Source organism: Panthera onca, chromosome D1 (assembly GCF_046562875.1).
Source record: "Panthera onca isolate mPanOnc1 chromosome D1, mPanOnc1 haplotype 2, whole genome shotgun sequence".
NCBI classification, from domain to species: domain Eukaryota; kingdom Metazoa; phylum Chordata; class Mammalia; order Carnivora; family Felidae; genus Panthera; species Panthera onca.
The window spans coordinates 41,018,380-41,035,294 of record NC_138348.1 but is presented as its reverse complement, the minus strand read 5'-3'; the positions used below and the strand labels follow the sequence as shown (position 1 = coordinate 41,035,294).

Sequence of the window (16,915 nt, the reverse complement as noted above, 5' to 3'; positions counted from 1 at the left end):
TATTACCTAGTGCCAGGCAATGTTCAATAAAAATCTGTAGACTGATTTGTGGCCAGTAAGAAAATTAAAGACTATCTTTTTTTTTTTTTTTTTTTTTTTACAAAGTTAATTTTTTGGTTCTTAAACCTGATTCCTGATTTACTGATTTTTTTTTAATGTTTATTTATTTTTGAGAGAGAGAGAGAGAGCACATGCACAGGAGGGGCAGACAGAGAGGGAGACACAGAATCCAAAGCAGGTTCCAGGCTCTGAGCTGTCAGCACAGCAGAGCCCCACGCGGGGCTCGAACCCACGAACCGTGAAATCATGACCTGAGCTGAAGTTGGACACTTAACTGACTAAGCCACCCAGGCGTCCCTAAAGACTATCTTTCTAGCACTTCTACGGTTACTGCTCCAAAGAGGAAGCTTTCAAAATGTACATACTTACTCTTAATCGAGGACATCTGGATTTGGCCAATACTCCCATAAATATGTCAGGGGCATTAAATTCTTGGAGAAATAAAGCCACATCCTGAAAATTAAAAAATGCGTATTACTTTGGATGCTGAATAGTCCTTTTTAAATCCCATAGTACAGACAAACATAAAAAAAACAATAATTCTATGTGTAACTCCTTTGAGGCTCAAGGAAAAAAGCCATAGGTTAGGAACTGTATCATTATGCAAAAGTAACGTTCAAGAGTCTTTGTGCTATCTGGTCCCAAGGCAATGGAAAAAATCCATAAACAAATCTAAACTGTGATAGTCTAGGGGATTGTCTTCTTTTTCTGCCCTAAATGTATTTACCTTAATGATCTTTCTATCTACCAGCAATGTTCATTAACTCATTCAAACACATTTGCTGGTTGCCAGGTATCTTGATAGACGGTGAGGTAAGGAAAAAGAGTAAAACTCATTAACTAGTGTCTTCTAAGAGCTTAAAACACAATGGGGGAAACAGGTAAAAACTCCTACTGGGTCATGCTCCAAATGAGAATTTGTGTTTTCAAAATTCTCAACAGAAAATAATTCTGATCACGACGTAACTACTACACCTTCATACCTCCTTCCTAGAGTCTGCCCAGGCCACACTGCCTAGAGGGACACACCATACTGGTGAATGAACCTGGAGTGGACATGTGACCCAATCTTGCATGTTCCAAGACTGAATCAGCTTGCTGTGGATGTCTGTGTTGCACAATATTTAAATAAAATTAAGTTTCTGGTGGTCTATTGCCTTAGATTTTCACCAAACTTGAAGTGTATATTTGCGATAGCTTAACTTAAAACCCAGGCTATGGTGAAAAGCTCTTCAAAGGGCTTGGAGGCACCTCAAAGAGAGAGGCAGTAATCCTTCATAGCAGCTGAAACCAAGGTAACCTGCATGACTGTTGACTGGAAGCGACATCCTATAATTATTAAGAGAGCACAGTCAGAGAAAACAGTATTTTCAAAGACACACTCCAAACTGAAAGTCACAGCAACAGATGCTCCCCACTCTAAGTGTTTAAAGTGCTGTTTGTCACGTGGCCAACTCTTAGGGCATGCAGGGACTGATTTATTTAATGACAGTTAATAATTCCTAGGGTAGCAAAGAGTTAGGTGACCTAACAATATCAACAGCAATAATAATAATAATAATGGCAATTTACATTTATTGAGCAACTTGTAAATACCAAGTACAGTGAAGTGGTTTGCACACTATCTCATTTAATTCTCAAAACCCTATGAAGTAGTCGTTATTATTGGCCCCATTCCACTAATAAACAGGTTTTATAAGGTTAAGCAACCTGCCCAAGGTTAAACAATCAGTAGAACAGATCCAGAAGAACAGAATCCAGATGAGTGTGACTGCCATACTCTTAACCAGCACGCCAATGCTACCTCCCAGCTATTCATTCATTCACTCACTCATGCATTCATTCATTCACTCTTCACCAAGTATTTACTGAAAAACACAAGTAACAGGCACTATTTGAGGCTCTGGGGGACACAACAGTGAACAAGCTAGATAAGTTCCCAGTCTCATGGAGTTTTTATTCTAGAAAGATAAATAAACAATAAACACATAAACAACTGAACTACATAATTTCTAAGTGCTACAAATAAGATTAACAAGATAGTATGTGCTAGAAGCCAACATGGGAGAGGACTACTTCAGATGTATCAGAGAAAAGTACCTCTAAAGAGGTGACATTAAGCTTTTAAGAAAAGGAACTTAATCTATCAGAGGACACAAAGGCCAAATAACAAGGTAAGTGTTATGCAACAGAGTGAACAGGTTTCATGAGAGCCCAGAAGAGACGAATTCTGTTTGGAGTGTCTGTGGAGGTGTCACAGAGGGGTGACATTTAGGCTGGGTCATATAAGATGAGAAAGATTTTGCTGGCTGGAGGCCATTCCAGGCAGACAGTGGCATGAACAGAGCATGAACACATGAAAACACAGAAAGCATCTGCAAGTCTCTGGTCCTGCTCAAACACTAATGGTAGGGGATAAGGCTGTGACACTGGAAGGACTTTATACCAGTTATTGGTGGACAGCTCAGTTCTCTAGCAGTGCTTCAAGAGCTATCCTAAGAAGGTGAAAAGGAGGCCAAGAACATGACCCTCCCTTCCACCAACAATCTTTTCCAAAGAGCAGCTCTGTTTTACCTATTATGTATTTGAGGATTTCGCATTAAGATTTTATTTTAAAAAATGGGTTCTAGCTCTTAAAAAAATATTTTTTTAAAATCATAGCTTCTCAATAATTGTAGAGCAAGTAGAAAAAAAGACTTGACCAATACTCTCAACCAACTTGATCCAACTGACATTTATAGTACACTCTACCCTGCAACAGCAAAATACACATTCGTTTTAAGTGAACATGGAACATTTACCAAGATAGATCACATTTTGAGCTATAAAACAAGTCTAAATATATTTTTAAAAAGACGCAGAGTGTTCACTGACTCCAGTAACAGATAAATAACTGAAAACCCCCAAATATTTGAAATCTAGACAATGTACTGCTAAATAACTCAGCAGCTGAAGAAGAATTAAAGGAAAGTTAGAACTAAACTAAATGAAGAGGAAACCCCAACATATCAGAATCTGTGGGATACTGCCAAAGCAATAGTTAGAGGAAAATTTATAGTGTTATACACCTATATTAAAAAAGAAGAATGGTCTCAAATCAAATGACCTCAGCTTCCACCTTGAGAAATTAAAAAAGAACAACAAATTAAACCAGAGTAAATAGAGGAAAATAAAAAAGGGCAAATTAGTAATCAATGAAATAGAAGACAGGAAAGCAACAGAGAAAATCAACAAAACAAAGCCTTTAGGGAAATCAATAAATTAAACTTCCAGCCAGAATGATGAGGGGAAAAAGACAGAAGACACAAATTACTAAGATCAGGAATGAAGAGAGGTGCCATCACTACAGATGCTACAGATAATTAAATGACAATAACATAATACTTTGAACAACTTTACACCAATAAACTTGACAACTTAGATAAAATGGATAAATTCCCTGAAGAACATAAACTACCAAAGTAACCTGAATAGCCTTATACCTATTTAAAGGAATTGAATTTAAAATCTTTCCTACAATATACTAAAAACCACTAAATGGTGAATTTTATGGTAGTGAGTTATATCTTAATGAAACTGTTGTTTAAAAAAAAAAAACTTATTTTTTTAAAAGTAGTAAATATACAAAACTGAAAGTAAACAAACAACAAAAAACAAAAACTCCAAGCTCAGATGACTTCACTGGTGAATTCCACCAAATATTTAAGGAAGAAATACTATTAATTCTGCACAAACTCTTTCTGGAAAACGAAGAGGGAAAAGTTCCCACTCCATGAGGACAGCATTACCTTGGTACCAAAACCAGACAATGACAAGAAAACGAGTATCTCTCATGAAGATAGATAAACGTTCTAAGCAAGATTTTAGCACCTTGAAAATCAATCAACTCAGTACACCATATTAACAAACTAAAAAGAAAAACTACGTGATCATCTCAACTGACTCATCAAAAGTGTAACACAATACATAATCCATTCCTGATAAAGACTCTAGGCATACTAGGGAAAGAAGGGGACTTTCTTAATCTGTAACTACATCATACTTAGTGGTGGAAGACCAGGTGTTCTGCCACCATATTAGGAACAAGAAGATGCCCCCCTTACCACTTCTAGTCAACTTCATACTGGAGCTTCTGGCCAGAGTAAATGTAAGAAAAAGAAATAAAAGCAATTCAAATTGAAAAAGTAGTAAAACTTCTCTTCATAAATGAAAACCAGCTGCAGGATATGACACACAAAATCAACCATATTTCTATATACCAGCAATGAATAGATATTGAAATTTTTAAAAATACCATTTACAATAGTATCCAAAAATATGAAATACTTAGGAATAAATTTGAGAAAAGATGTGACATACCTATACACGAAAAACTATAAAACTTTGCTGAAATTAGAGAGAACCTAAATAAATGGAAAGATATACCTGTTCAATTTATCAATCCTTCCCCCAAATGATCTATAAATTCAACACAATCTCAGCCAAAATCCTAGCAGGCATTTTGTAGAAACTGACAAACTGATTCTAAAATTAGTATGGTGGGCGCCTAGATGGCTCAGTCCTCCTCCAAATTCGGCTCAGGTCATGATCTCATGGTTCTTGAGTTCAAGCCCCACGTCAGGTTCTGTGCTGACAGCTTAGAGCCTGGAGCCTGCTTTAGATTCTCTCTCTCTCTCTCTCTCTCTCTCTCTCTCTCTCTCTCTGCCTCTCCCTCACACTTGCGTGTGCACTCAGGCGCTCTCCCTCTCTCTTTCTCTCTCAAAATAAATAAACATTTAAAAAAATTTTTTTAGTAAAAGGCGAAAGATTTATGCAATTTGAAGAGAAACCAGAGCATAAAAAAAAAATTTTTTTTAAATAGTAAAATTAGTATGGAAATACAAAGGACCCAGGACAACCACAACAACTCTGAGAAAGAACAAAGTTGGAAGATTAACACTACCTGATTTCAAGATTGATTATAAATCAACAAAAATCAAAACAATCAAAACAGAATTCAGACAGACAAATAGATCAATGAAACAGAAGAGTGCATCCAAAAATAGGCTCACATGTACATACAGATAACTGATTTTTGACAAAGGTACAAAGGCAATTCAGTGGGGAAAGGACGGTCTTTTTAAAAAATGAGCTCGACGGGGCGCCTGGGTGGCGCAGTCGGTTAAGCGTCCGACTTCAGCCAGGTCACGATCTCGTGGTCCGTGAGTTCCAGCCCCGCGTCAGGCTCTGGGCTGATGGCTCGGAGCCTGGAGCCTGTTTCCGATTCTGTGTCTCCCTCTCTCTCTGCCCCTCCCCCGTTCATGCTCTCTCTCTGTCCCAAAAATAAATAAAAAACGTTGAAAAAAAAAAAATTAAAAAAAAAAAAAAAATGAGCTCGAACAACTGGTCATCCATATGCAAAGAAAGTAAACTTCAATCCATACTTTGCATCACATGCAAAAATTAACTCAAAATGGATCACAGACCTACCAGTAAAACCTAAAGTTATAAAACTTTTAGAAAAAAATAAAAACAACTAAGAAAACAACACAAAGAGTGGGCAAAAGAGTCAAACAGGCACCAAAAGATACACAGACTGCAGATAAACACATGAAAATATTGTCAACATTATTAGTAATTAGCGAAATCCAAATCACAATCACAATGAGAATCACTACACACTTACTAGAATGGCTAAAATCAAAAGACTGACATCAAGTGTTGGTGAGGAAGAGGAGAATGTGGAACTGTATCTCATACACTGCTTATGATAATGTAAAATATAAAAACCACTTTGTAAAATACACATTTTTTTACACACTCTGTAAAAAACACAATTCAGACTTTCTTAAAAAGTTAAACATACACCTACCATACGACTCATATTACTCTAGATATTTAGCCGAGAGGAAGGAAAACACATGTCCATAACATACTTATACACAAAAATTCAGCTTTAACTATAATAAACTACAAACAACTCAAATATCCATCAACCGAGAAATAAATGAATAAATCATGATATTACATAAAATGAAATAACACTCAGCAATAAAAAAATAAACTACTGAAAGACACAAAATGCATGAATCTTAAAACAATGATGCTGAGTGAAAGAGCCAGACCCCTCCAACAAAAGGGGTCCCATTTATGTACCACTAGAAAATGCAAATTGCTCTGAAGTGAGAATGACTATCAGTGGTTGCCCAGAGAGGGTGGAGGCTGGGAAGGGCAAGAAGAAGGGATTACAAAGAGACAAAGAAACTTTTGGGGGTGAGAGTATGTTCTCTCTTTTTTTTTTTATTTAAAAAAAATTTTTTTAATGTTTATTTATTTTTGAGACAGAGACAGACACAGCATGAATGGCGGATGGTCAGAGAGAGGGAGACACAGAATCTGAAGCACGCTTCAGGCTCCGAGCTGTCAGCACAGAGCCCGACGCGGGGCTCGAACTCACGGACTGTGAGATCATGACCTGAACCGCGGTTGGACGCTCAACCAAGTGAGCCACCCAGGCGCCCCTAGATATGTCTCTTTCTTAATTACAGTGATGGCTTCATGCATGTATACACATCAAAATTTTTCAAATTATGCACTTTAAATATGAACAATTTCTGTACATCAATTACACCTCAAGAATACACACTTTTTTTGGTGTCAATTATACCTCAATAAGAATGTATCAAAAAAACAGCTGAAGATAACAAACAGCCATGGACAATTTTTAAGACAGAACACAATTAAATCTGTGTTTAGGAAAAAGAGAGCTTTCATGGCAATGTGGAGGACAGAGGGAAGTAAAAAGACCAGAACAAGGATTTTAATCAGGAAGCTAGTGGAAAAGTCCAAATAATTAAGTGAGAGATTATGTATGTCAATCTCTTTTCGCCTCTTTTTTTTTTTAGTGTTTGTTTATTTTTAGAGCGTGTGTACACGGGCAGAGAGAGAGGGAGACAAAGAATCCCAAGTAGGCTCTGCGCTGTCAGCACAGAGCCCAGCTTAGGGATGGATCCCACAAACTGCAAGATCATGACCTGAGCCAAAATGAAGAGTCAGGCGCTAAACCAACTGAGTCACCCAGGCAACCCTCACCTCTTTTCTTACCTGTAAGATAAGGGTACTACCTGTATCACAGGGTTATTGTGAAAAACAAATGGAATAATACATATGAAAATGCCACTGAGCTACAGAGTACAATGCAAATGTTAAAATGTTATTTTGCAATTTATACACACATGGTTCCCTCTTGTCCCCTTCTAATTTAATTATGGTACATCAGTGGTCTCCTACACAAGGTCAGGATTCTCTTTACATAGATAAGTATCAGAACTTTCCTGCACTACAAGCATTCCTGCATTCATGAGAACTATATATTTAGCCCCAATCTAGTGACAGCTCAGACCCTCTACCCTCCCAAGACAAAAGTTTAGCATTTACAGCTCATTCCCTGTACCATATGACTACAGACACTAAAGTGTTTCCCCAGAGACTTAAGGACTGAAACTTAAAAAAAAAAAAAAATCCATTCACCATCTCCTTCCCCAACAGTCTTTTCGGTTTCATTTCCAACCCCATACCTCATCCATGGACATATCCCAGACTCTGCAAATTTCATTCTCCATTTCTTCATCGAGCTCCATCTGTTGCTCCTCCTCGTCTGAGCTGGATTTGGTGTTTTCAGGGCTAACCATCTTCAACACAAAGGAAGAAATGACATGGATAAAAGCTGCCCGTAGTACTCATCAAGTAATATTATCCTATAATCACTCACAAGTCACAAAGGCACTGTCCTCAAAGTATCTTCTCTTGCAGAAACCTTGTTTAAAAAAAATCACTACCTGGGGCACCTGGGTGGCTCAGTCGGCTAAGCGTCTGACTTTGGCTCAGGTCACGATCTCACGGTTCATGGGTTCGAGCCTCGCATTGGGATCTGTGCTGACAGCTCAGAGCCTGGAGCCTGTTTCAGATTCTGTCTCCCTCTCTCTCTGCCCCTCCCCCACTTGCACTTTTAAAAATTTAAAAAAATTACTACCTTGGGTAGACCAACGTTCATCTAACATTCGTGGAGTAAATACTGTTACGAGGCACTGGGGTACAAATACACAAATGAATAAATTTAAGCCCTTGCTTTCAAGCAGTTTAGGCCCTAGAGAGGAAAACACATGTAAACTAATAATCACAGCAAAAGACTATGGGAGTCAAGTGAATTGTGGGCAGAGTTGTGAAAGCAAAACAATGGACCAATGACCTATGCCTGGAGAGTTTGGGCAAACTTCTCCTAGGAGGTAATCTTTAAGCTAAACCTCTGAGGGAGAACAGGAGTTTGTTTGTGAAGAGGGGGGAAAAGAACATACCTAAGAAAGTGCAAGAGTTCAGATTTAAGAAAACAGCCTGGCAATGTTTGGGGAATGGTGAGTAGTTGAGTGTGTTATGGGCAGATGTGTCTGGGAAGGTTGCAAAGCTGTACTGCAAGCTAAGAAATATGGATTTTTCTCCTGCAGGCAAAGGAAACTAAAAGGAGTTCCCAAAAACATTTTGGTTTTTTTTTTTCTTTGGTTGGTTTGTTTAAGGACGATTATTCTGGCATCTAGACAGAAGATGCACTGGTGAGGACAGAGACTGGAAGTAAAGAAGTCAGTGAAACGTGGGAGAAGAAAGTTCACATGTACTGAGAGCTTCTACAAGCCAAACACTATGGTGAGCATTCTGTGCCCACGATAATCTTATTTATCCTACACAATAACGCTATATACAATAACAAAGGTATTTTCATCCCACTTTATAGAAATTGAGAAAGAAACCGAGGCTCTGAACTGTTAGGTGACTTGCCCAAAACAGGTGCCGAAGCCACGCTATTGGTATCAGAGCTGAAGGACTTCCAAATCACCATTTATTCTTCTACAACAAACGTCCACGAAATAAATTGGGCCCTAGGCTTCAGAAACGACACTGGGAATGGAGAGCAAAAACACGAGCAATGTATGTACGTGATCAGACATTTTCGGAGAATTTGTAAAAGTAAAATATTTTAACCGTAGGCATTCTAGTCTCCCTGTCACTTATCTCCCGTTGTGTTGAGAGGTACTGGGAAAGGCTCCCGAAGTTTTGGGGTCCGCAGAGGCGGCCAGGACTCTAAGCGCGAGGCCCCGAGAAGGGTCGTCGGGGTGGGGGAGGGGGATGGCGGCTCCCTGGGCCCGAGGGGGCTGCCAGAGGCGTGGACGAAGGGCTGGGGCAAAGGGAGGGAGCCCACGCGAGGCGAGACGTTCCACACCTGAATGAGTCCACTGAGGACACCGAAGAGCCAGTGCTTGCTGTAGACCGTGCTCCCTATGCAGTCTCCCCCAGCACCCTCCTCCTCCTCCTCATCCCGACTGGGCAGCGGCGGCGAAGGGTTGCGATCCATGACTTCACCGCCACTCGCTCTGAGGAGCCGCGCCGGAAGCCGCCGGAGGAGGCGATAGGCCTGCTGGCGCCAGAGGGCCCGGCACGCCCGGTGCGGCTCCCGCTACAGCGCCCTCTGCTGCCCGGAGCCCTGCCGGCCTGAGTACCTGCTCTGTGCCCACAGGCTTGGGAGCCCAGATGACTTAATCTCCAACAACCCCTCCCTTTCTGGGACCCAACCGCGGTCGTATTCATAACTGTTATTTGCCAGTTTCAGCGGACCAGATATTCCACCTCCCCAGGAGCTCTTAGCCAGATTGGAAGGGACAGGCAATGGGGGACAGCGGTCTCTGGTACAGACATGAATCTTGAAGCTGTCGTAGACCCCCTGATCTCTGGGCACCGTTGACATTCTTAAAGACATCAGGCGCTCATTCTTCTCCCAGGTGTGGTTGGAATCCTGGGAAAGATATAAGTTACCAGGAAGATCGCCAACACTACAACTCCATGTATTTTCAGTTCGTGTTTCTATTTAGTTCAATGGTATTCAACCTCAGACCCAATGCTACTACCCCCACCCTGCAATAAATATTTTCCCATATCTACTTTACTTTGATGAAAGACGTTTATAGATGATATTATCTACCTCAACATGTAATTTCAAAAATATTAATATCATTCCCTCACATAAAGGAAAAATAAAATTAATTTAAAATTATGTATTTTAAGATTTTTAAATTAATGATTCCCTAAACGAAATAGAATTAATTTAAAATAAAACGACACGTATTTTAGTATTTTAAATACTAGAAGACATAATAGAAGTCTCCAGTGTTAGCACAGCTACATCAAATCACTGTGAACCCACCAGTTAGATATGCAGAATGACAGAGGTGTTATTCCATCAGAGACTGTGCTTCTCTCTCTCTTTTTTTTTTTAATGTTCTTATTTACTTTTGAAGGAGAGAGAGACCGAGCGTGAGCAGGGGAGGAGCAGAGAGAGAGGGAGACATAGAATCTGAAGCAGGCTCCAGGCTCCAAGCTGTCAGCCCAGAGCCCCACGCAGGGCTCAAACTCACAAACTGGGAGATCACGACCTGAGCCGAAGTCGGACGCTTAGCCAACTGAGCCACCCAGGCGCCCCGAGACTGTGCTTCTCAAAATCATACACAAAGAATGATAAAATTTCTACCAAAACGAAGTTCCAGCTTACATAGCAATTGCACTTCCAGAAAATTCTAAGATATATTAAAACCGGACAAAAAATAATCTATGCTGGGATGCCTGGGTGGCTCAGTCGGTTAAGCATCTGACTTTGGCTCAGGTCATGATCTCGCTGGGTTTGTGAGTTCGAGCCCCACATCGGGCTCTGTGCTAACAGCTCAGAGCCTGGAGCCTCCTTCAGATTCTGTGTCTATTCCTCTCTCTGTCCCTCCCATGCTCATGCTCTGTTCTCTTTCTGTCTCTCAATAATAAATAAACGTTTAAAAAATTTTTTTCAAACCTCTATATTAACATGTAAAATACAGTTGGATCCCAGGTTCAAATAATTACAAACATTTTTTTCACTGTGTGCGTAGGTAAAGGCAGACCCAGGTTTTGTGCGGCCTGAATTATGCAATTTGGGGAGCCTCCTTTAGGAAGAAAAATATCAAATTACAAATATTAAATTAGTTACAATAGGAAATATTTATTTAGAATAGGAAAAAAGTGATCAATTTGAAATAGCCAAATAATATTTAAAACATCACAAAAAAAGGGGCACCTGAGTGGCTCAGTCGGTTAAGCATCGACTTCAGCTGAGGTCATGATCTCTCAGTCTGTGAGTTCGAGCCCTGTGTCGGGCTCTGTGCTGTCAGCAAAGAGCCTGGAACCTGCTTCAGATTCTATGTCTCCCTCTCTCTCTGCCTCCCCTCCACTCACGCTCTGTCTCTCAAACATGAATAAACGTTAAAAAACTTTTTTTAAATAAATAAAACATCACAAAATCCAGAAAAATATCCAAATATTTTATATTAATGAACAGCCCAACACACTTCTACAATCCTTTTTCTTTCTTTTAATAGATTTATTTTTAGGGCAGTTCTAGGTGCACAACAATATTAAGAGCAGAAGGTACAGAAATTTCCCATATAAACTGACCACATGCATAGCTTCCTCATTATCGGCATTCCCACCAGACTGGAATATTTGATACAATTGATGAATCTACACTGGCACATCATTATCACCCAGAGTGTACCTTAGGGTTCATTCTTGGTATTGTACACTGTATGGGGTTGGGCAAATTTATAATAATGTATATCCCCCTCTATTGCATCATGCTCTAAAAATCCTCTGTGCTTTGTATGTTTACAACCTTTTTTATTAAAATTTTGTATGTTTATTTTATTTTTTTTTTTTTTTTTGAGAGAGAGAAAGAGTACGCAAGCAGGGGAGGGGCAGGGAGAAGGAGGAACAGAATCCCATGCAGGCTCCACATCATCAGCACAGAGCCTGATGTGGGGCTCGAACTCATGAACCACAAGATCATGACCTGAGCCAAGATCAAGAGTCAGACACTTAACCAACTGAGCCACCAAGCACCCTTACAACATTTTTAATATAGTGTTCTCTGAATTATCTTTGATCTTCTCTTTACATGACAATGACTTCGTAAGATAATTTTTTATAATGACAAATAAAAAGATAATTCTGCCTTTAATGATACTTGGAAGTAGCTGAAAACCACATAAATAGGGATGCCTGGGTGGCTCAGTCAGTTAAGCATCTGACTCTTGATTTTAGCTCAGGTAATGATCTCCTGGTTAGAGAGACCTAGTCCCACATCATGTTGACAACACCAAGTTTGCTTGGGATTCTCTCTCTCCCTCGATCTCTGCCCCTCCCCCCAGTCATGCAAGCACATGCACTCTCTTTCTTTCTCTCTCTCTAAATAAATAAACATTTTTTTAAAATGCCACAGAAATATGTCTCACTAAATGCAAACAACTTCTATTCCCAATTCAACTTCTCCTTAGTCGGATCCCCAAAATGCCTGTGCCCACTCCAGACCCACTCAACACAAGAGGAAAAGTGATGGTAGAATGCTGGCGTGAACACAGAGGCATTAACTGCTTCAGTTAAAATATTTCACTTCTGCAGATTTTACAAAGTAATTGACCATATGAATCCTTTCCGAGGGCATCTCCATGGGTCTTGGAATAATTCTGTAGAAGTGAAGAGACTTTGAAGCTGAAGCTTCATCACATTCACAGTAAATGTCACTCTGTCTAAATACATGTCTGATAGGACACTGCAAAAGTCAAGCAAGACTCAGGATGATTCTCTGTTGGCAGCCCTGTTCTATACATACTAAGCTATGTGTACTTCTGGCCCATCCTCCAAATGACCTCCAATCACACGTCAAGCAAAAGTATCCGCAGATATACCCAAAAGCTAGGGTGGGGATGGCTGCAGCACTGGCCTGTTGAAAACAAGGGTTCAGAACTTTCTCTGGCCAGGGCCTGACCTGTAGAGTCAATATATAGTCTGCATTATATGGCCCCTATTATGGGCATATATTTTACTGAAATTAGTATTATGGTTTTTTAGTGCCTTATCTCCTTGGAAAAAAAGTGATAAGGTAAATTGATCATCTTCATGGCATTAAAGGGACCCAAAAGGCTGTCATTTGATGTTTCCACATGACAATGACAAATTGGATTTCACAACCATTTATTAATGCTTCTATGTGCTTTTTATAAAGTATGTTGTAGGAGGAAATATAGGATTCAGTAATTATACTTAGGAACTATTCCCGCCCTCAGGGGGCTCTCAGCCCGTCTCCTGAGTGCAGAGCAAAGAGGAAGCTCAGTACTTGTTAGGCAGGCCAGCAGGTCGAAAGTGGTTGGGGTCTTTGCCACTCCGGCCCCATTTATTGGCGGCCTGGTCAGCCTTCGAGTCCTCTGCTCCGTGGCCGCTGCTTCGGTGCTTGAAAAAGTCTGTGACTCTCTGAGAATTCTCTCTGGCGTTGCTGGAATGGAGGAAGGCAGGTAGGAGATCAGTTAGGGAGCTGATGAGGAATAGCCCCTTCCCCCATCTCTCTTCTTTGCAAGGGAGAGCTGACTGGAGCCAAGGAAAGAGGGAATAAAACACTGACCCCCCCAGCCCAGAAACAGAGCATCTCAGCCCAGGCTGATCCCTTACTGGGTGAACAGCACCCATAGGGGGAGGGTCGGGAATCACCCATTCCCACTGGCCTTGCTCTGGCCCCATCAGCCACTCACGCCAACACTGGGCGCAGAGGGGATGGTGGGCAAGAGAAGGAGGAGCCACAGTGTCTACAGGAGACTTCTCCAGGGCTTGGCCCCTCCTGGCTGTCCAAGGCAGCCAGGCTCAGCTCACCCAGCCCTGCATCCCCAGGAGCCTGTGTTACCTGATCACTTTGGCCGCCCAAGCGCCCCCAGGTCCCCTCCGTGCGGCATCATAGTTCCCCCGGGCGTGGAAGTATTTGTCTGCACCTATGTAATTGGCTTCTCTCATGTCAGAGTACGCTCTCCACATGTCTTTAGTCCCTGGAAAGGAAAGCAAATGATGAGATGAAGGTGATCGTGTCTTGGCAAAATAGAGGAAAAGACATTTTCCTCCCACCGATTCTAAGATCTCAGTCTTTGACAAAATCCTTGGAGAGGATGTTGGCTGGGATGAGTATTCCTTTACATTTCACTTCCCTGGGTGAATGTTATGAGAAGCACCCTTGGTGCGTTTTATTCTGCTTGATTCCATTCTGAGTACTGTTGCTACTTTATGTTTGGCTGTGGGATGTGTGTGAACAAGAGGTGGGATGGTCTTTAAAGGATGCTTTGTCCTGCGATGACCTCTACCTGGACAGACGCAGGGAACCCTGTGACTGGGGCATCAGAACAAAGGCAAGTCAGAGGGAGGCTGCTGACCCAGAGGGCTCCCAACCAGGTCAAGGGGAGAAATTCATCCCTGTGAGCAGCTTGAAGACAACTTGGTCCTAAGTATTTCTGAAAGTCTGGGGCATGTTTGGCACCCAGGCAACTGTCAGAAGTCAACCAGCAGGTGGTAAAGGGGAGTTCTCCTAGAGAGATTTACAAAAACAGGTCATCAGACGCAGAAAAAGTACAACTGGTCCCTCAGCTCTAAAGTCAGTGTCCTCCCAGTAAATGCAGGAGTATATTGCCATCCGCAGGGTGGTTATGCAGATGTACTGAGAAAAATGCGCGTATAACTTCTAGAAGATTGTAGGTGTTCAATATGCTATCACTTCTCTGGGCCTTCGGAAGGCTGGGACAAAAACAGTAAAGCGACTAAGCTAAGAGGAAGATCAGACAGTCACAGACTGAAGGAATCTGAGCAGGCTACATAAAATGCAGACCCTGAAAAAGTAATGTATGGGGTGCCTGGGTGGCTCAGTCAGTTAAATGTCCAACTTCAGCTCAGGTCACGATCTCACGGTTCGTGAATTTGAGCCCTGCATCGGGCTCTGTGCTGACAGCTCAGAGCCTGGAACCTGCTTTGGATTCTGTGTCTCCTCTGTCTCTGTTCTCCTCCCCTGCTCCCACTCTGTATCTCTCTCAAAAATAAATAAACATTAAAAAAAAAAAGTAATGTAGTAGGCAAAAGAGAAAGACCTAGTGTCGAGTGTAATCATAGTTTATGTAATATCCATGTAATGCCTCATCTTCATTTTATGTGTTTATTATTTCTACTGTTTAGGATTCATTCATACATGTAAAGCTCTTAGAACAGTGCCTGGGACAGGCTGAGCTCAGCTACTGTTGGTTGTAGTTACTAAGAGCACAAGTTTGATGCACCCACTTCATGGCTGAGACACAGCAATGAGCTGTCCCCGGTTTCCCACTAGGTGGCAATGGAGTCCCAGTTGTGAGTGGGGAGCAGGCGCCCTGGACCCCAGATGTCTTCTGCTCTGCTGCAAGTTAAAACCCAAAGCTTATGTGACCTTCGTCCTGGGGATCCCCATGGAACAGTGCAATGCTGGCCAGAAGGGCCAGGGCTGGAGGGATAGGACACATGTCATTTAAGGGGAAAAACCACCAGTAGAAAATAAGCTCTAGACATCTAGCGCACAGTAAAATGAAGGCAAATCAATACCGTATCATAATTAGCAAACTTGCTACAGTCTAGAACTTAATTATCTCAACTAGTAAAGGGAAAGGATAATTTTGTCACGTGATAGAGGTGCTCTCTATAGCCACAATGCCAATCATATTAAGTAAACAAATGTGTCATTAACATGCATTCACCTTAAATATACACAAAGTTATAATGCCAGATGTGGTTCAATTGTTCAAAAAAGCCTGGGAAACTGCTATCTTGCAAACCGTGCTGCTTTTCTTCCCACTTGTGGCCTCTGCCCTGTGGGGATGTGGCCTCCACTGTGGTCAATTCTGGTGGGGGGCCAGTTGCTGCCTTCCCCGGACCGCCATCCTTTGGTCCTTACCTTGACCAGCTTCCTTGAGGAACGTGAGCCATCTTTGGCTGCTGACGCCCAGGACCAGGGAGCACAACAGGATGCCCACGAAAAGCTTCATCCTGCGGCAGAGTCACAGAGACACACAAGGAGGACACACTTTTGGTTTGGTTTGGTTTGGGGTTTTCGGGGGGAGGCACGTGGACCCACACCTGTATCTCACCTATTACCTACACCTACTTATTATTAGATGTTACCGATATCTATTTATCTATACACATACCTGCATATATACACACATATGTGTACGTATACACCCGTGTATATACACATGTGTGTATAAATGTAGGTAGAAAGAAATAGGCAATGTGTATACACATATATACGCAGGTGACACACGATACATAGAACAGAGGGTCCAGTTCTCCGTTGCCATTTGCCCCATAGGAATCCCGGTATGAGAGATCGCGCTGCGCTTCTAATATAAACCACTTGCCATTTCAGTCATCCCCTAGGAGCCCTGAAACCCGCTGTCCGGAAAGGTTCCAAAGAGGCCTTTGGGGATTTCGTGACCGTGTACCCATCTGTAAAATGAGGATTGTGGGACATTGCACACATATTTGCAGAACGCCTGCTCTACCCATCCGTGACTCCCACAGAGAAAGTACACGACCAAATCCCAATCCCAGAAAGTATTCACATCTGGAGAATTCAAATTGCCAGGAGAGTAGATTCAGGAAGGAAGCAGAGAGTGAGGACACAGCGAAAGAACGCCTTCGGGTAAGAGAATCTGCAAAGAAGGAAAGTGTAGGAAAGTCTAGCACCTCACCTTTGGCTGTCCCTTCGTGCCGAGGCTCCTGGTGAGGCTGAGCTGCCCGTGTCTCCTGCCTGCGAGGGGGGCTGGCATTATATATACTGACACTCTGCTAGGGGAGTGGGTGGGAAAGCAGGTGTGAAGCAAAAACACTGAGATTTGGGAAATTCCTTTTGGCCAGCACACAGCATCCAGAACATCAGGCTCCTCCTTCACGCCCGTCTACTTTCCAAGGTTGTGCA

The 16,915-nt window shown here is 41.9% G+C and overlaps 2 protein-coding genes across 2 annotated transcripts in view; both read right to left on the bottom strand.

The window, feature by feature from the left end:
* SAAL1 (serum amyloid A like 1) overlaps nt 1–9,487 on the bottom strand; it is a 31,064-nt gene extending 21,577 nt beyond the window's left edge. The window contains exons 1-3 of the mRNA XM_060606159.3: nt 9,311–9,487; nt 7,617–7,730; nt 430–513 (exon numbers count right to left, since the gene is read on the bottom strand). Coding sequence (XP_060462142.3) covers nt 430–513; nt 7,617–7,730; nt 9,311–9,442 — 330 coding nt within the window. The 5' untranslated portion in view covers nt 9,443–9,487. The remainder of the gene's footprint in view (nt 1–429; nt 514–7,616; nt 7,731–9,310) is intronic.
* A 3,633-nt stretch (nt 9,488–13,120) lies between these two features.
* On the bottom strand, nt 13,121–16,808 carry LOC144612939 (serum amyloid A protein-like). The gene is made up of 4 exons (XM_078433283.2): nt 16,689–16,808; nt 15,890–15,981; nt 13,838–13,976; nt 13,121–13,435 (listed from the first exon to the last, which is right to left on the bottom strand). Exons 2-4 carry the CDS (start codon nt 15,978–15,980, stop codon nt 13,273–13,275), a joined length of 393 nt encoding a protein of 130 aa, XP_078289409.2. The 5' UTR covers nt 15,981; nt 16,689–16,808; the 3' UTR covers nt 13,121–13,272.
* Nucleotides 16,809–16,915: the final 107 nt, after the last annotated feature.

What these genes read in the sequence shown, in the direction of transcription:
- LOC144612939 (XM_078433283.2), bottom strand. Translation starts at nt 15,980, where the DNA reads ATGAAGCTTTTCGTGGGCATCCTGTTGTGCTCCCTGGTCCTGGGCGTC. An exon ending in CCTCAAGGAAGCTGGTCAAG is followed by an intron (nt 13,977 to 15,889) that starts GTAAGGACCAAA and finishes TTTCCTTTCCAG; the next exon opens with GGACTAAAGACATGTGGAGA. An exon ending in TGGGCGGCCAAAGTGATCAG is followed by an intron (nt 13,436 to 13,837) that starts GTAACACAGGCT and finishes CCTCCATTCCAG; the next exon opens with CAACGCCAGAGAGAATTCTC.